This window comes from Hypanus sabinus, unplaced genomic scaffold, assembly GCF_030144855.1.
Source record: "Hypanus sabinus isolate sHypSab1 unplaced genomic scaffold, sHypSab1.hap1 scaffold_483, whole genome shotgun sequence".
Taxonomy (NCBI): domain Eukaryota; kingdom Metazoa; phylum Chordata; class Chondrichthyes; order Myliobatiformes; family Dasyatidae; genus Hypanus; species Hypanus sabinus.
Window position 1 is genome coordinate 193,330 of NW_026781353.1, and position 18,839 is coordinate 212,168.

Below are 18,839 nucleotides of genomic sequence, written 5' to 3' on the forward strand. Positions count from 1 at the left end.
AGTCCGGCCATTCTCCTCTCACCTCTCTCACTAACAAGGCCCTGTCAGCTTGAACCAGTCCGGCCATTCTCCTCTCACCTCTCTCATTAACAAGGCCCTGTCAGCTTGAACCAGTCCGGCCATTCTCCTCTCACCACTCTCATTAACAAGGCCCTGTCAGCTTGAACCAGTCCGGCCATTCTCCTCTCACCACTCTCATTAACAAGGCCCTGTCAGCTTGAACCAGTCCGGCCATTCTCCTCTCACCACTCTCATTAACAAGGCCCTGTCAGCTTGAACCAGTCCGGCCATTCTCCCCTCACCTCTCTCACTAACAAGGCCCTGTCAGCTTGAACCAGTCCGGCCATTCTCCTCTCACCTCTCTCACTAACAAGGCCCTGTCAGCTTGAACCAGTCCGGCCATTCTCCTCTCACCACTCTCACTAACAAGGCCCTGTCAGCTTGAACCAGTCCGGCCATTCTCCTCTCACCTCTCTCACTAACAAGGCCCTGTCAGCTTGAACCAGTCCGGCCATTCTCCTCTCACCTCTCTCACTAACAAGGCCCTGTCAGCTTGAACCAGTCCGGCCATTCTCCTCTCACCTCTCTCATTAACAAGGCCCTGTCAGCTTGAACCAGTCCGGCCATTCTCCTCTCACCTCTCTCATTAACAAGGCCCTGTCAGCTTGAACCAGTCCGGCCATTCTCCTCTCACCTCTCTCACTAACAAGGCCCTGTCAGCTTGAACCAGTCCGGCCATTCTCCTCTCACCACTCTCATTAACAAGGCCCTGTCAGCTTGAACCAGTCCGGCCATTCTCCTCTCACCTCTCTCATTAACAAGGCCCTGTCAGCTTGAACCAGTCCGGCCATTCTCCTCTCACCTCTCTCACTAACAAGGCCCTGTCAGCTTGAACCAGTCCGGCCATTCTCCTCTCACCTCTCTCACTAACAAGGCCCTGTCAGCTTGAACCAGTCCGGCCATTCTCCTCTCACCTCTCTCATTAACAAGGCCCTGTCAGCTTGAACCAGTCCGGCCATTCTCCTCTCACCTCTCTCATTAACAAGGCCCTGTCAGCTTGAACCAGTCCGGCCATTCTCCTCTCACCTCTCTCACTAACAAGGCCCTGTCAGCTTGAACCAGTCCGGCCATTCTCCTCTCACCTCTCTCATTAACAAGGCCCTGTCAGCTTGAACCAGTCCGGCCATTCTCCTCTCACCACTCTCATTAACAAGGCCCTGTCAGCTTGAACCAGTCCGGCCATTCTCCCCTCACCTCTCTCACTAACAAGGCCCTGTCAGCTTGAACCAGTCCGGCCATTCTCCTCTCACCTCTCTCACTAACAAGGCCCTGTCAGCTTGAACCTGTCCGGCCATTCTCCTCTCACCACTCTCATTAACAAGGCCCTGTCAGCTTGAACCAGTCCGGCCATTCTCCTCTCACCTCTCTCATTAACAAGGCCCTGTCAGCTTGAACCAGTCCGGCCATTCTCCTCTCACCACTCTCATTAACAAGGCCCTGTCAGCTTGAACCAGTCCGGCCATTCTCCCCTCACCTCTCTCACTAACAAGGCCCTGTCAGCTTGAACCAGTCCGGCCATTCTCCTCTCACCTCTCTCACTAACAAGGCCCTGTCAGCTTGAACCAGTCCGGCCATTCTCCTCTCACCTCTCTCACTAACAAGGCCCTGTCAGCTTGAACCAGTCCGGCCATTCTCCTCTCACCTCTCTCACTAACAAGGCCCTGTCAGCTTGAACCAGTCCGGCCATTCTCCTCTCACCTCTCTCACTAACAAGGCCCTGTCAGCTTGAACCAGTCCGGCCATTCTCCTCTCACCTCTCTCATTAACAAGGCCCTGTCAGCTTGAACCAGTCCGGCCATTCTCCTCTCACCTCTCTCATTAACAAGGCCCTGTCAGCTTGAACCAGTCCGGCCATTCTCCTCTCACCTCTCTCATTAACAAGGCCCTGTCAGCTTGAACCAGTCCGGCCATTCTCCTCTCACCTCTCTCACTAACAAGGCCCTGTCAGCTTGAACCAGTCCGGCCATTCTCCTCTCACCTCTCTCATTAACAAGGCCCTGTCAGCTTGAACCAGTCCGGCCATTCTCCTCTCACCTCTCTCACTAACGAGGCCCTGTCAGCTTGAACCAGTCTGGCCATTCTCCTCTCACCTCTCTCACTAACTAGGCCCTGTCAGCTTGAACCAGTCCGGCCATTCTCCTTTCACCTCTCTCATTAACAAGGCCCTGTCAGCTTGAACCAGTCCGGCCATTCTCCTCTCACCTCTCTCATTCACAAGGCCCTGTCAGCTTGAACCAGTCCGGCCATTCTCCTCTCACCTCTCTCACTAACAAGGCCCTGTCAGCTTGAACCAGTCCGGCCATTCTCCTCTCACCTCTCTCATTAACAAGGCCCTGTCAGCTTGAACCAGTCCGGCCATTCTCCTCTCACCTCTCTCATTAACAAGGCCCTGTCAGCTTGAACCAGTCCGGCCATTCTCCTCTCACCTCTCTCATTAACAAGGCCCTGTCAGCTTGAACCAGTCCGGCCATTCTCCTCTCACCTCTCTCACTAACAAGGCCCTGTCAGCTTGAACCAGTCCGGCCATTCTCCTCTCACCTCTCTCACTAACAAGGCCCTGTCAGCTTGAACCAGTCCGGCCATTCTCCCCTCACCTCTCTCAGTAACAAGGCCCTGTCAGCTTGAACCAGTCCGGCCATTCTCCCCTCACCTCTCTCAGTAACAAGGCCCTGTCAGCTTGAACCAGTCCGGCCATTCTCCTCTCACCTCTCTCACGAGCAAGGCCCTGTCAGCTTGAACCAGTCCGGCCATTCTCCTCTCACCTCTCTCATTAACAAGGCCCTGTCAGCTTGAACCAGTCTGGCCATTCTCCCCTCACCTCTCTCTTTAACAAGGCCCTGTCAGCTTGAACCAGTCCGGCCATTCTCCCCTCACCTCTCTCATTAACAAGGCCCTGTCAGCTTGAACCAGTCCGGCCATTCTCCTCTCACCACTCTCATTAACAAGGCCCTGTCAGCTTGAACCAGTCCGGACATTCTCCCCTCACCTCTCTCACTAACAAGGCCCTGTCAGCTTGAACCAGTCCGGCCATTCTCCTCTCACCTCTCTCACTAACAAGGCCCTGTCAGCTTGAACCAGTCCGGCCATTCTCCTCTCACCACTCTCATTAACAAGGCCCTGTCAGCTTGAACCAGTCCGGCCATTCTCCTCTCACCTCTCTTATTAACAAGGCCCTGTCAGCTTGAACCAGTCCGGCCATTCTCCTCTCACCTCTCTCACTAACAAGGCCCTGTCAGCTTGAACCAGTCCGGCCATTCTCCCCTCACCTCTCTCAGTAACAAGGCCCTGTCAGCTTGAACCAGTCCGGCCATTCTCCCCTCACCTCTCTCAGTAACAAGGCCCTGTCAGCTTGAACCAGTCCGGCCATTCTCCTCTCACCTCTCTCACGAGCAAGGCCCTGTCAGCTTGAACCAGTCCGGCCATTCTCCTCTCACCTCTCTCATTAACAAGGCCCTGTCAGCTTGAACCAGTCTGGCCATTCTCCCCTCACCTCTCTCTTTAACAAGGCCCTGTCAGCTTGAACCAGTCCGGCCATTCTCCCCTCACCTCTCTCATTAACAAGGCCCTGTCAGCTTGAACCAGTCCGGCCATTCTCCTCTCACCACTCTCATTAACAAGGCCCTGTCAGCTTGAACCAGTCCGGACATTCTCCCCTCACCTCTCTCACTAACAAGGCCCTGTCAGCTTGAACCAGTCCGGCCATTCTCCTCTCACCTCTCTCACTAACAAGGCCCTGTCAGCTTGAACCAGTCCGGCCATTCTCCTCTCACCACTCTCATTAACAAGGCCCTGTCAGCTTGAACCAGTCCGGCCATTCTCCTCTCACCTCTCTTATTAACAAGGCCCTGTCAGCTTGAACCAGTCCGGCCATTCTCCTCTCACCACTCTCATTAACAAGGCCCTGTCAGCTTGAACCAGTCCGGCCATTCTCCTCTCACCACTCTCAGTAACAAGGCCCTGTCAGCTTGAACCAGTCCGGCCATTCTCCTCTCACCTCTCTCACTAACAAGGCCCTGTCAGCTTGAACCAGTCCGGCCATTCTCCTCTCACCTCTCTCACTAACAAGGCCCTGTCAGCTTGAACCAGTCCGGCCATTCTCCTCTCACCTCTCTCACTAACAAGGCCCTGTCAGCTTGAACCAGTCCGGCCATTCTCCTCTCACCTCTCTCACTAACAAGGCCCTGTCAGCTTGAACCAGTCCGGCCATTCTCCTCTCACCTCTCTCACTAACAAGGCCCTGTCAGCTTGAACCAGTCCGGCCATTCTCCTCTCACCTCTCTCACTAACAAGGCCCTGTCAGCTTGAACCAGTCCGGCCATTCTCCTCTCACCTCTCTCACTAACGAGGCCCTGTCAGCTTGAACCAGTCCGGCCATTCTCCTCTCACCTCTCTCACTAACGAGGCCCTGTCAGCTTGAACCAGTCCGGCCATTCTCCTCTCACCTCTCTCATTAACAAGGCCCTGTCAGCTTGAACCAGTCCGGCCATTCTCCTCTCACCTCTCTCATTAACAAGGCCCTGTCAGCTTGAACCAGTCCGGCCATTCTCTCCTCACCTCTCTCATTAACAAGGCCCTGTCAGCTTGAACCAGTCCGGCCATTCTCCTCTCACCTCTCTCACTAACAAGGCCCTGTCAGCTTGAACCAGTCCGGCCATTCTCCTCTCACCTCTCTCACTAACAAGGCCCTGTCAGCTTGAACCAGTCCGGCCATTCTCCTCTCACCTCTCTCACTAACAAGGCCCTGTCAGCTTGAACCAGTCCGGCCATTCTCCTCTCACTCTCTCACTAACAAGGCCCTGTCAGCTTGAACCAGTCCGGCCATTCTCCTCTCACCTCTCTCACTAACAAGGCCCTGTCAGCTTGAACCAGTCCGGCCATTCTCCTCTCACCTCTCTCATTCACAAGGCCCTGTCAGCTTGAACCAGTCCGGCCATTCTCCTCTCACCTCTCTCACTAACAAGGCCCTGTCAGCTTGAACCAGTCCGGCCATTCTCCTCTCACCTCTCTCACTAACAAGGCCCTGTCAGCTTGAACCAGTCCGGCCATTCTCCTCTCACCTCTCTCACTAACAAGGCCCTGTCAGCTTGAACCAGTCCGGCCATTCTCCTCTCACTCTCTCACTAACAAGGCCCTGTCAGCTTGAACCAGTCCGGCCATTCTCCTCTCACCTCTCTCACTAACAAGGCCCTGTCAGCTTGAACCAGTCCGGCCATTCTCCTCTCACCTCTCTCATTCACAAGGCCCTGTCAGCTTGAACCAGTCCGGCCATTCTCCTCTCACCACTCTCATTAACAAGGCCCTGTCAGCTTGAACCAGTCCGGCCATTCTCCTCTCACCACTCTCATTAACAAGGCCCTGTCAGCTTGAACCAGTCCGGCCATTCTCCCCTCACCTCTCTCATTAACAAGGCCCTGTCAGCTTGAACCAGTCCGGCCATTCTCCTCTCACCTCTCTCACTAACAAGGCCCTGTCAGCTTGAACCAGTCCGGCCATTCTCCTCTCACCTCTCTCACTAACAAGGCCCTGTCAGCTTGAACCAGTCCGGCCATTCTCCTCTCACCTCTCTCACTAACAAGGCCCTGTCAGCTTGAACCAGTCCGGCCATTCTCCTCTCACCTCTCTCACTAACAAGGCCCTGTCAGCTTGAACCAGTCCGGCCATTCTCCTCTCACCTCTCTCACTAACAAGGCCCTGTCAGCTTGAACCAGTCCGGCCATTCTCCTCTCACCTCTCTCACTAACAAGGCCCTGTCAGCTTGAACCAGTCCGGCCATTCTCCTCTCACCTCTCTCACTAACAAGGCCCTGTCAGCTTGAACCAGTCCGGCCATTCTCCTCTCACCTCTCTCATTAACAAGGCCCTGTCAGCTTGAACCAGTCCGGCCATTCTCCTCTCACCTCTCTCATTAACAAGGCCCTGTCAGCTTGAACCAGTCCGGCCATTCTCCTCTCACCACTCTCATTAACAAGGCCCTGTCAGCTTGAACCAGTCCGGCCATTCTCCTCTCACCTCTCTCACTAAGAAGGCCCTGTCAGCTTGAATCAGTCCGGCCATTCTCCTCTCACCTCTCTCATTAACAAGGCCCTGTCAGCTTGAACCAGTCCGGCCATTCTCCTCTCACCTCTCTCATTAACAAGGCCCTGTCAGCTTGAACCAGTCCGGCCATTCTCCTCTCACCACTCTCATTAACAAGGCCCTGTCAGCTTGAACCAGTCCGGCCATTCTCCTCTCACCTCTCTCATTAACAAGGCCCTGTCAGCTTGAACCAGTCTGGCCATTCTCCTCTCACCTCTCTCACTAACAAGGCCCTGTCAGCTTGAACCAGTCCGGCCATTCTCCCCTCACCTCTCTCATTAACAAGGCCCTGTCAGCTTGAACCAGTCCGGCCATTCTCCTCTCACCTCTCTCACTAGCAAGGCCCTGTCAGCTTGAACCAGTCCGGCCATTCTCCTCTCACCTCTCTCATTAACAAGGCCCTGTCAGCTTGAACCAGTCCGGCCATTCTCCTCTCACCTCTCTCATTAACAAGGCCCTGTCAGCTTGAACCAGTCCGGCCATTCTCCTCTCACCTCTCTCACTAACAAGGCCCTGTCAGCCAGTAGATTTCTCTCTGTTTTTTGCACCATTCTCTGTAAACTCTAGAGACAATTGTGGATGAAAGTCCCAGCAGATCAGCAGATTCTGAGATACTCAAACCACCAACAAAGTCATTCAGATCACCCCATGAGCCGATCACGTGGCAGCAACTTGATGCATAAAAGGTTCAGTTGTTGTTCACACCAAACATCAGAACAAGGGAAGAAATGTGATGCAAGTGACTTTGATCGTGGAATGAATCTTGGTGCCAGATGGGGTGGCCTGAGTAGCGCGGAATCTGCTGATCTTCGTGTTTTCCTGCTACCACAAAACAATGATTGTTGCATCCTCTGCTTGGGTGGCCATAAACCTCATTCTGCTCGTGGTGGACACTGGCTTCTCCGGTTCCTACCTGTTCCTTCTCACTTCGGACCACCAGCAGCTCAGAGCCGAGGCTGATGCAGGCCTGCCGACTCTCCTCCCAGCCCAAGGTGCTCAGCGAGAAGAAGTAGCAGTTGCCTGCGAACGGCATCCAGGACCTGTGGCAGAGTTCGCTGGTGCAGTCTGGGAGGGCAGTGCGGGAAACAACAAGGCAGGGCAGATCAGCAACGTACAGGAGCCGGAGGACGCAACATCAATGGGGTAACCCCCTCCCACGGGCAAAGCTTCCTCGGCACTGCCCTTCCCACAGTGCAGCGCTCCTTCCACACCTTTCGATTGGGAGGGAGAGGGTGTGCTGGGTGGAAGGTTTAGAATGTGTGGTGGGGGGAGAATGGTGAAAGGTGGAGCAAAGTGGAAAGAGAGTGGAGGGGGAAGGGGGAGAGAGGAGGGGGGTGGGTAGAAGATGGTATGGGAGGCATAGGGGAGAGGAAAAGATACGAGGGGAAGGTAAGTGTGGTGGTGGAGAGGGCAGAGGAAGAGGCTGGGAGGGGGAGAGGAGTCAAGGGTAAGGTTGGAGAGAAAGTAGGGGATGGAGGTTAGGGTGGAATGGGAGAAGGTTGCGGGTGAGGGGATGAGACGAGAGAGGGGGTGAGACATAAAGAAGGGGGAATGGGAAGGAGAGGGAAGGGGGACAGAAAGAGAGGAGGGGGAAAGGAAGGAGGAGGGGGAAGAAGGGGAGAGGAAAAGAAGAGAGGAGGGGAAGGGAAGAGGTGGGAAGAGCAGAGGGAAGGGGCAAAAGAGTGGAGGAAGGAGGAGGGCAGGGAAGAGGAGAGAATGGGTGTTGAGACTGCTGGAGGCCTCTGCACACCAAAGGCCGGTGCCTTTCGGGCAGTGCCCACAGATTCACTGACTTATCCGCGTCTCCCCATGCCCACACTCACTGACAATCCTGCAGAAAGACCGGAGCCAGTTGAGGAAGGTTTTCTCGTAGCGGCTGCACTGTGAATGTGAGGCATTCTGCCCGACGGCGCCCACAGCCCGTGTGTAGCTGCTACGGACATTGTCGAGGGCGGTCTTCTTTTGGGTGTAGTGTTGATTGAGCTGGCTGCCTGTAGGCAGAGGATGGGGGGGGGAGAGTGAGCGGACGGCGTCAGGGGTCAGACAATGCAGGAGATGCCCTGTCCCACAGCAAACAGAAAGGTGCCAGTAACTGCTCTATCTTTCCCTCACCCATCCCCTTCTTTCCTCCCTCTCTCCAGTCCTCCACTCCCCTCCTGCCTCTCTGCATGAGCCCGCTCTCCTCCCTTCCACTCTCCTTGCTGTCGCGCAGGACAGCACATGAACAAGCTCTTCAGGGCACCATGTCTTTACTGGAAACAAGTCATCCTATCCACCTGCACACGGCCCTGAGGGGGAGAGGAGGGACAACAAGAGCACAGAATGAGTAGGCAACGGGGGGGCAAAGGAGTGGGACAGGGGCGGGAATGACAGAGGAACGGGAGGGGTAAGGAGTGAAGATGGGAGGGGCTGAGGCACGGGAGGGGAGGGGTTAAAGAAAGGGGAAGGGAAGGTGTGATGAGCAGGGTTGGGAGGTGGGTTAATGAGTCGGGACGAGATGGGGACAGGAGGGGTGAAACAGAGGACAGGGGAGGAGGAAAGAGGAGCAAACAGTAGAGGGAGCTAGGCCTCTAATTAAAACTCCCTGTAAACGGGAGGGGGAGCTCTTGTACAACAAGATGGGCTCTTGAACTCACAGTCTGGCTGTCCAGACACAAATGCACTCGCACACAGTGTGCAGTGCCCTCCTGCGATTCTTTAACCACAATCCGTAATAAAATGATACACAAGGATTAGCTTCACTGCCAAATGAAGCTGCGGATTATTTCTCAAACGTGACAGCAAGGAGATGTTCTTACAGGAAACGTCTCTTGCCAGTTAGACTGTTGTGACAACTAAGTGACATTAGATTGGTGGGGGGAATCTCACTGAAACCTATCGAATATTGAAAGGCCTAGATAGAATGGGCATGGAGAGGATGTTTCCTGATAGTGGGGGAGTCTAGGAGCAGAGGGTACAGCCTCAGGACGCAAGAAACTCCCTTCAGAACAGAGATGAAGAGGAATTTACTGAGCCAGGGGTGGTGAATCTCTGGAATTAATTGCCCGAGATGCCTGCGGACTCAATGGGCAGCATGGCCTAATCTTGCTCCTATCTCTTACAGTATGTTTTGCAATCCTCGCAGAGATGGTGTACATATCAGTACAAAAACAATACTATTAGGAAATGATGTTATTTTTCAATAGTCTTTTTAAAAAGATACTGATAGTTTTTGAACATGTATTATAATATGTTTGATTTATTTCAATCTGTCTCTGTGGTACTTTCATTAATAGTAAAACAACGATTACCACAGGATTCATCCCTTTTTCTTAAAAAATCCATAATTATGGATACTAATCTAGAAATCAATAATAGTCTCTGTTCAAAATTACGATGGAACACAGAACACAACACAGGCCCTTCAGCTCACAATGTTGTGCCAACCTTTTAACCTAGTCTAACATCGATCGAAACTTTCCCTCCTACATAACCCTCCATTTGCCTATCATAGTTTCTTCAGTGTCTGTACTACTGCCTTAAGCACCTACCACCCCTTACTAATAACGGATATAATAAACATATTGTCTCTGACATCCCTCTGATACTCTCCTCCAATCACCTTTAAACACGAAAAATCCTGCAGACACTGGACATCCAGAGCAACTCACACAAAATGCTGGAGGAACTCGGCAGGCCAGGCAGCGTCTGTGGAAACGGATTCAGCCATTTCCGCCCCGGGAAAATAATCTCTGGCTCTCCGCTCAATCTACCCCTCTTCTCATCGTGCACACCTCTATCAAGTCACCCGTCATCCTTTTTCGCTCTGAGGAGAAAAGCCCTAAACTCAGAAGACGTGCTCTCCAGTCTAGAGAGCATCCTGGTGAATCTCCACTGCACCCCCTCTGAAGCTTCCTATAATGGGGTGACAAGTACTGAGCACTATACTCCAAATGCTGTCTAACCAGGGTTTTACAGAACTCAAACCCGAGTTTAATGAAGGCCTTCTTAAACAACCCTGTCAAACTGCATGGCCACTCTGGACCAGGATTCCTCTGACCCTCCACTCTGCTAAGAATCTAAACTGGAAAATGTTTTTAGATTCAGCACACACTCTCAGAAAGGTCCTGGGATATCCCCTTTCTCATCTTGCTATCTTCCAAGTCCTTCTGTTTCTCTGTCCTCCTTTCGGCGTGATTAAACTATACTCTGGAAACCAGTCCTCATCCCTCAACTATAGTTCACCTGTGCACGGGGAGAGCAGCGTGGCCGCTCTGGAGAGAGATGTGATTCTGAGACAGGATTGACTGGCAGGTAATGATATTGACCATTTGGTGAACTGTGTGCATTCAGATTCCTTAACTTGCAAGATCAGTCGCCTTTCACAATGCAGGTCTTCAAAGTCAAATGGAAATGATAAACTGGCAGCCAATGATACCTTGAAGTCAGTAAAGTGATTGTTTTTCATTTGGCGTGTGTGCGCTTCGCATCCTTCCATTACATTTGTATTTCATCTCAGGCACCCCTAAGGAAAGTTCTGTTAATCAAAGGCCTTCCTCATACCGACTACCCTCGACTGGGCATTACCTCTAACTTTTGACTTGTTTCCACGCTCTCCCCCTCTCTTCCCCCCCCCCCCCGCGCCCAACGTTTCACCTCCTCCCCCCACCCAACTCACTCTGAATGTTCAGGATGACCACAACAATGGTGAAGATTATCGATGCGATGAGAGTTCCCCAGACCAGCTTCTTCCAGGCGTTCCCACAGAAGGTCTGCCAAGACAACGCTGTGGGCACAAAGCACACGTGAATGTTACTCATCCAGACACTGAGGGCATGGGTGGAAGGAGGCAAGGCAGTGAGAGAAAGGCTGGCGAGCCATGGCTCCCCCAGAAATAACCAGGTGGTGGGGCAAGTGAGCCACAGGGTCCCGGGACCCGCAGCCACAGACTGGCAAACCAACAGGGTTGGATTAGAGTCTTCGAACACTAACTACAGCAGAGAAACAGGATTTGAGACAGCATTTAAGACAAGTTTGGCTAGATTTTTGCATTGTCGGGGAATTAAGGTTTATGGGGAAAAGGCAGGGAGGTGGAGATCAGCCATTGTCTTATTGAATGGTGGGGTGGGCTCAACGGGCCAGATGCCCCACTCCTGCTCCTAGTCGTACCTTCCAAATATTCGGAACTGACTTGCACTATCTTACTTTCCCAGTTCTATTTTCTAATTATCATTTATAATTTAAATTTTTATTATATTTACTTTGATTTGTTCTTCAGGGAGCGCGAAGCACAGAATCAAATATCACTGTGATGATTGTACGCTCTATAAATACTGTATGTAATTAGTTTTGCTACAATAAGTGTATGGGACACTGGAAGAATGTTGAGTTTCCCCTTGGGGATGAATAAAGTATCTATCTGTCTATCTAGTATCAATTGCTTGGTGACAATAAAGTAAGGTAGTTCTCATGTTAACAAGTCCGTACAATCCAGGACAGCCTTCTTCTCATTGCTGAGATCGCAGGGCGAGGAGAGCATCTCCAGAGGACCAACACACACAAAATACTGGCCAGGCAGCATCTACAGAACAGCCGATATTTTGGGCTGTACTGGAAAGTACTGGAAAGGAAGGGGGGTGTCAGGAGTCAGATTAAGGGTGGGGAGAGAGGGGGAAGAGTACAAGCTGGGAGGTGATACGTGAGACCAAGTAAGGGGGGAGGGCATTCTCCCTGGTCCCATCGACCTCCACCCAGACCATATCCCTCTAAACCCCTCCCCATCCATGTATCTATCCAAACTTCTCTTCAATGCTACAATTGCACCCACCCCACTCATTTTCCTGCACTCCAGCGAATCAAACCCGAACCTATTCAACCTCTCTCCATAACTCAGGTCAAGTCCCAGCAACATCTTTGTACATTTTCCCTGTATTCCTTCAATCCTGTCAGTGTCAAACACACAAAATGCTGGAGGAGCTCAGCAGGCCAGACAGCATCTATGGAAAGGAGTAAACGGTTGACGATTCGGGCCGAGACCCTTCATCAAAGTGCCGACTATGTTCTCTTTTCCACAGGTGTTGCCCAATCATTCTGTGTGTGTGGCTTTGGACTGACAGTGTCTGCTGACTGTCTCCTGTTATTGATATCGTTCCTCCAGAGAGATGGCCAGAACTGCCCAAGTGCTCCAAGTTCGGCCTCACCAGCCTCAACATAACATCCCAACCCCGTGCTCAATACTTCGATTTATCAAGGCCAATGTGCCAAAAGCCTTCTCTACAACACTATCTGCTTGTGATGCCACTTTCAAGAAATGATCGATCTGTATTCCCAGGTGCCTTTGTTCCTTACTGTGTAAGTCCCACATTGATTTGTCCTCCCAAATTGCAACACTTATCTGCACTAAAAGTTCAAGGTAAGTTTACTATCAAGGTGCGTATATGTCGCCCAGTACTACCGTGAGATCCATCTTCTTGTGGGCATTCACGGTAAATACCAAGAAGCTCGATTGAATCACAAAGATGGACAAAGAACCAATGTGCAAAGGAAGACAAACTGGTAAATGGAGAAAGACAGAAGGACACAAAGAAGGCAAAAAAGAAAGGAAAGAAAGAAGGATGGAAGGAAAGCAAGAAGGAAATAAAGAAGGAAAGGAAGAAATCTGAGAACATGAGTTGCAAGCTACTTAAAAGTGCGTCCACAGGTCATGGGATCAGTGCTCAATGTTGAAGTGAGTGAAATTCCATCTGCATTTTCTCAGCTGGACTAGATCCTGCTACAACCTTCCTTGACATCTAGAACACCCTCAGTCTTGTTATCATCTGCAAACTTGATAGAAACAGAAACTTAGAAAACGTCCAGCACAATACAGGCCCTTCAGCCCAAAAAGCTGTGCCGAACACGTCTTTACCTTAGAACTACCTAGTCTTAACCACAGCCTCTATTTTCTCAGCTCCATGTATCTGTCCAAGATTTTCTTAAAATCCACCTCCATCACCATTGCCGGCAGCTCATTCCACGCACTCACCACTCTCTACGTAAAAAAACTTACCCGACATCTCCTCTGTACTTACTCCCCAGCACCTTAAAACTGTGCCCTCTTGTGTTAGCCATTCCAGCCCTGGGAAAAAGCCTCTGACGATCCACATGATCAAAGCCTCTCATCATCTTATATACCTCTATCAGGTCACCTCTCATCCTCTGTCACACCAAGGAGGAAAGGCTGGATTCACTCAACCTATTCTCATAAGGCCTGCTCCCCAATCCAGGCAACATCCTTGCAAAACTCCTCTGCACCAAATCTCCTATGGCTTCCACATCCTTCCTGTAGTGAGGCGACCAGAACTGAGCACAGTACTCCAAGTGGGGTCTGAGCAGGGTCCTATATAGCTGCAACATTACCTCTCGGCTCCTAAACTCAATCCCACGATTGAAGAAGGCTAATGTATCGTATGCCTTCTTAACCACAGAGTCAGCCTGCGCAGCTGCTTTGAGTGTCCTGTGGACTTGTCCCCAAACTCCCTCTGATCCTCCATACTGCCAAGAGTCTTACCATTAATACTATATTCTGCCATCATATTTGACCTACCAAAATGAGCCACCTCACACTTACCTAGGTTGAACTCCATCTGCCACTTCTCAGTCCAGTTTTGCATCCTATCAATGTCTTGTAGTAACCTCTGACAGCCCTCCACACTATCTATAACTCCCCCAATATTTGCACCATCAGCAAATTTACTAACCCATCTCTCCACTTCCTCATCCAGGTCATTTATAAAAATCACGATGAGTAAGGATCCCAGAACAGATCCCTGAGGCTCACCACTGTTCACCGACCTCCATGCAGAATATGACCCGTCTACAACCACTCTTTGCCTTCTGTGGGCAAGCCAGTTCTGGATCCACAAAGCAAAGTCCACTTGGATCCCATGCCGCCTAAATTTCCCAATGAGCCTTGCATGGGGTACCTTGTCAAATGCCTTGCTGAAATCCATATGCACTCCATCTACTGCTGTATCTTTATTGACGTGTTTAGTTACACCTTCAAAAAATTCAATCAGGCTCGTAAGGCACAACCTGCCCTTGACAAAGCCATGCTGACTACTAATCATATTATGCCTTTCCAAATGTTCATAAATCCTGCCTCTCAGGATCTTCTCCTTCAACTTACCAACCACTGAAGAAAGACTCACTGGTCTATAATTTCCTGGACTATCTCTACTCCCTTTCTTGAATAATGGAACAACATACACAACCCTCCAATCCTCCGGAACCTCTCCCGCCCCCATTGGTGATTCAAAGATCATCGGCAGAGGTTCAGCAATCTCCTCCCTTGCCTCCCACAGTAGCCTGGGGTACATCTCATATGGTTCTGGCAACTTATCCAACTTGATGCTTTCCAAAGGCTCCAGCACTTCCTCTTCCTTAATATCTACATGCTCAAGCTTTTCAGTCCACTGCAAGTCATCCCTAAAATCACCAATCCTTTTCCGTAGTGAATACTGAAGCAAAGTCCTCATTATCTCTGCTCTCTCCTCCAGTTCCATACACACTTTTCTACACTTGACTGGTCCTATTTTCTCATGTCTTATCCTCTTGCTCTTCACACAATGGTAGAATGCCTTGGGGTTTGATGCACCATCAATAACTCACACTGAGACGTAAGACGAGATATCGGCTTTTATTGACTGGAAGAAGGAACCAGGAGTGAGTGTCCATCATACTATGTCCTGGAGACTGAGGCCGAGCGTCAGGCCTCAGATCGCCTTTATACAGGGGCCTGTGGGAGGAGCCACAGGAGCATTCAGCAGGGGGCGTGTCCAGACAGGCACATAGTTCACCACAGGGTTTTCCTTAATCTTCTCCACCAAGGCCTTCTCATGGCCCCTTCTGGCTCTCCTAATTTCTTTTTTAAGCTCCTTCCTGCTCGCCTTATAATTTTCTAGATCTCTATCATTACCTAGTTTTTTGAACCTTTCGTAAGCTCTTCTTTTCTTCTTGACAAGATTTACAACTGCCTTACGGTTCCTGTACCCTTCCATCCTTTCCCTGTCTCATTGGAACGTATCTATGCAGAACTCAACACAAATATCCCTTTCCTTTCAGTTAGTCCTGACGAAGGATCTCGGCCCGAAACGTCGACAGTGCTTCTCCCTATAGATGCTGCCTGGTCTGCTGCATTCCACCAGCATTTTGTGTGTGTTGCCTGAATTTCCAGCATCTGCAGATTTCCTCGTGTTTGCAAATATGCCCTGAATGTTTGCCACATTTCTTCCGTACGTTTCCCTGAGAATTTCTGTTTCCAATTTATGCTTCCAAGTTCCTGCCTGATAGCCCCATGTTTCCCTTGACTCCAATTAAATGCTTTCTTAACTTGTCTGTTCCTATCCCTCTCCAATGCTATGGTAAAGGAGATAGCATTGTGATCACTATCTCCAAAATGCTCTCCCACTGAGAGATCTGACACCTGACCAGGTTTATTTCCTAATACCAGAATAAATACAGCCTCTCCTCTTGTAGGCTTACGTACATGTTGCATCAATAAGCCTTCCTGAACACACTTAACAAACTCCACCCCATCTGAACCCCTTGCTCCAGAGAGACGCCAATCAATATTTAGGAAATTAAAATCTCCCACCATGACAACCCTGTTATTATTACACCTTTCCAGAATCTGTCTCCCTATCTGCTCCTTGATATCCCTGTTACTATATTGGGCAGTCTATAAAAATACCCAGTAGAGTATGACCCCTTCCTGTTTCTGACTTCCACCCACAGAGACTCCATAGACAATCCCTCCATGACTTCCTCCCTTTCTGCAGCCGAGACACTATCTCTGATCAGCAGTGCCAGGCTCCCACCTCTTTTGCCTCCCCCCCGTCCTTTCTGAAACATCTAAAACCTGGCACTCGAAGCCATCCAAGTCTCTGTAATGGCCAGAACATCATAGTTCCAAATACTGATCCACACTCTAAGCTCATCTGCCTTGTTCACTATACTCCTTGCATTAAAATAGACACATCTCAAACCATCGGTCTGAGCGCGTCCCTTCTCTATGCCTGCCTATCCTCCCTTTCGCACTGTCTCCGAGCTTTCTCAGGGTTGTGCATGGTGAAACGTGTAAATTCTGCTTTGAACTTTGAATGTCTTTCCAATAACAAGGGTCGACCAAAAAGTCTCACAATTATCTGAGTCATCAACAACGACCTTTACAACTGCAACAGACATGACTGTGCAAAACTCTTAGGCACATATACGTAGCTAGGACGCCCAAGACTTCTGCACAGTACTGTGGTAATTTTATGTATTGTTCTGTACTGCTGCCGCAAAAAAAATCATGACACATGTGAGCGATGACAAACCCGATTCTGATAGGGATTTCTATTGTGGACTGAGAGAGTGGGAAGGGGCAGGGAGAGGGGAATCATGGTTGGGAAAAGGAGAAGGGAGAGGAGAGGAACTGGAAGCACTAGAGAGACATTCTGTGACGATCAACAAACCAATTGCTGGCATTCAAATGACCTTGCCTGGTGTCTCAGGGCTGGGTGCGTCTGCACCCACGCCACCTCCACCACCCCCACCCCGCCTGGTGCTACCACTTCTTCCACAGTGAGGCGCTCCACCCTCACCATTTCCAACGGCGTTTGCTCCTGCCCAGATTTACACACTTGTTCCCCGGTTCACGTTGACAAATTCGGTACTGGGCTTCTTAGCCATATATATGTGCTAAAGATCTTTGCAGCAGAGTTCCCAGACCCACGACCACGACCATCTCGTACCAGGCAGCCCTTCCATCGATGGACAGCTGCAGCAGTGTGTACTGACTACAAGATGCACTGCGACAACACACCAGGGTTCCTAAGGCAGCCCTTCCACAAGCGTCCAATCCCCCCACCATCGACGGACAGCTGCAGCAGTGTGTACTGACTACAAGATGCACTGCGACAACACACCAGAGTTCCTAAGGCAGCCCTTCCACAAGCGTCCAATCCCCCCACCATCGACGGACAGCTGCAGCAGTGTGTACTGACTACAAGATGCACTGCGACAACACACCAGGGTTCCTAAGGCAGCCCTTCCACAAGCGTCCAACCCCCCCACCATCGACGGACAGCTGCAGCAGTGTGCACTGACTACAAGATGCACTGCGACAACACACCAGAGTTCCTAAGGCAGCCCTTCCACAAGCGTCCAATCCCCCCACCATCGACGGACAGCTGCAGCAGTGTGTACTGACTACAAGATGCACTGCGACAACACACCAGGGTTCCTAAGGCAGCCCTTCCACAAGCGTCCAATCCCCCCACCATCGACGGACAGCTGCAGCAGTGTGTACTGACTACAAGATGCACTGCGACAACACGCCAGGGTTCCTAAGGCAGCCCTTCCACAAGCGTCCAATCCCCCCACCATCGACGGACAGCTGCAGCAGTGTGTACTGACTACAAGATGCACTGCGACAACACACCAGGGTTCCTAAGGCAGCCCTTCCACAAGCGTCCAATCCCCCCACCATCGACGGACAGCTGCAGCAGTGTGTACTGACTACAAGATGCACTGCGACAACACACCAGAGTTCCTAAGGCAGCCCTTCCACAAGCGTCCAATCCCCCCACCATCGACGGACAGCTGCAGCAGTGTGTACTGACTACAAGATGCACTGCGACAACACACCAGAGTTCCTAAGGCAGCCCTTCCACAAGCGTCCAATCCCCCCACCATCGACGGACAGCTGCAGCAGTGTGTACTGACTACAAGATGCACTGCGACAACACACCAGGGTTCCTAAGGCAGCCCTTCCACAAGCGTCCAATCCCCCCACCATCGACGGACAGCTGCAGCAGTGTGTACTGACTACAAGATGCACTGCGACAACACACCAGGGTTCCTAAGGCAGCCCTTCCACAAGCGTCCAATCCCCCCACCATCGACGGACAGCTGCAGCAGTGTGTACTGACTACAAGATGCACTGCGACAACACACCAGAGTTCCTAAGGCAGCCCTTCCACAAGCGTCCAATCCCCCCACCATCGACGGACAGCTGCAGCAGTGTGTACTGACTACAAGATGCACTGCGACAACACACCAGGGCTCCTAAGGCAGCCCTTCCACAAGCGTCCAATCCCCCCACCATCGACGGACAGCTGCAGCAGTGTGTACTGACTACAAGATGCACTGCGACAACACACCAGGGTTCCTAAGGCAGCCCTTCCACAAGCGTCCAATCCCCCCACCATCGACGGACAGCTGCAGCAGTGTGTACTGACTACAAGATGCACTGCGACAACACACCAGGGTTCCTAAGGCAGCCCTTCCACAAGCGTCCAATCCCCCCACCATCGACGGACAGCTGCAGCAGTGTGTACTGACTACAAGATGCACTGCGACAACACACCAGGGTTCCTAAGGCAGCCCTTCCACAAGCGTCCAATCCCCCCACCATCGACGGACAGCTGCAGCAGTGTGTACTGACTACAAGATGCACTGCGACAACACACCAGGGTTCCTAAGGCAGCCCTTCCACAAGCGTCCAATCCCCCCACCATCGACGGACAGCTGCAGCAGTGTGTACTGACTACAAGATGCACTGCGACAACACACCAGGGTTCCTAAGGCAGCCCTTCCACAAGCGTCCAATCCCCCCACCATCGACGGACAGCTGCAGCAGTGTGTACTGACTACAAGATGCACTGCGACAACACACCAGGGTTCCTAAGGCAGCCCTTCCAC

At 51.3% G+C, this 18,839-nt stretch overlaps 1 protein-coding gene across 1 annotated transcript in view; it reads right to left on the reverse strand.

Moving 5' to 3' along the window:
• Positions 1 to 18,839, reverse strand: part of LOC132389144 (asialoglycoprotein receptor 2-like) — a 61,818-nt gene that overhangs the window by 34,061 nt on the left and 8,918 nt on the right. Inside the window, exons 2-4 of the mRNA XM_059961599.1 lie at positions 10,792 to 10,899; positions 7,958 to 8,125; positions 7,048 to 7,199 (exon numbers count right to left, since the gene is read on the reverse strand). Of these exons, the coding sequence (XP_059817582.1) occupies positions 7,048 to 7,199; positions 7,958 to 8,125; positions 10,792 to 10,899 (428 nt within the window). The remainder of the gene's footprint in view (positions 1 to 7,047; positions 7,200 to 7,957; positions 8,126 to 10,791; positions 10,900 to 18,839) is intronic.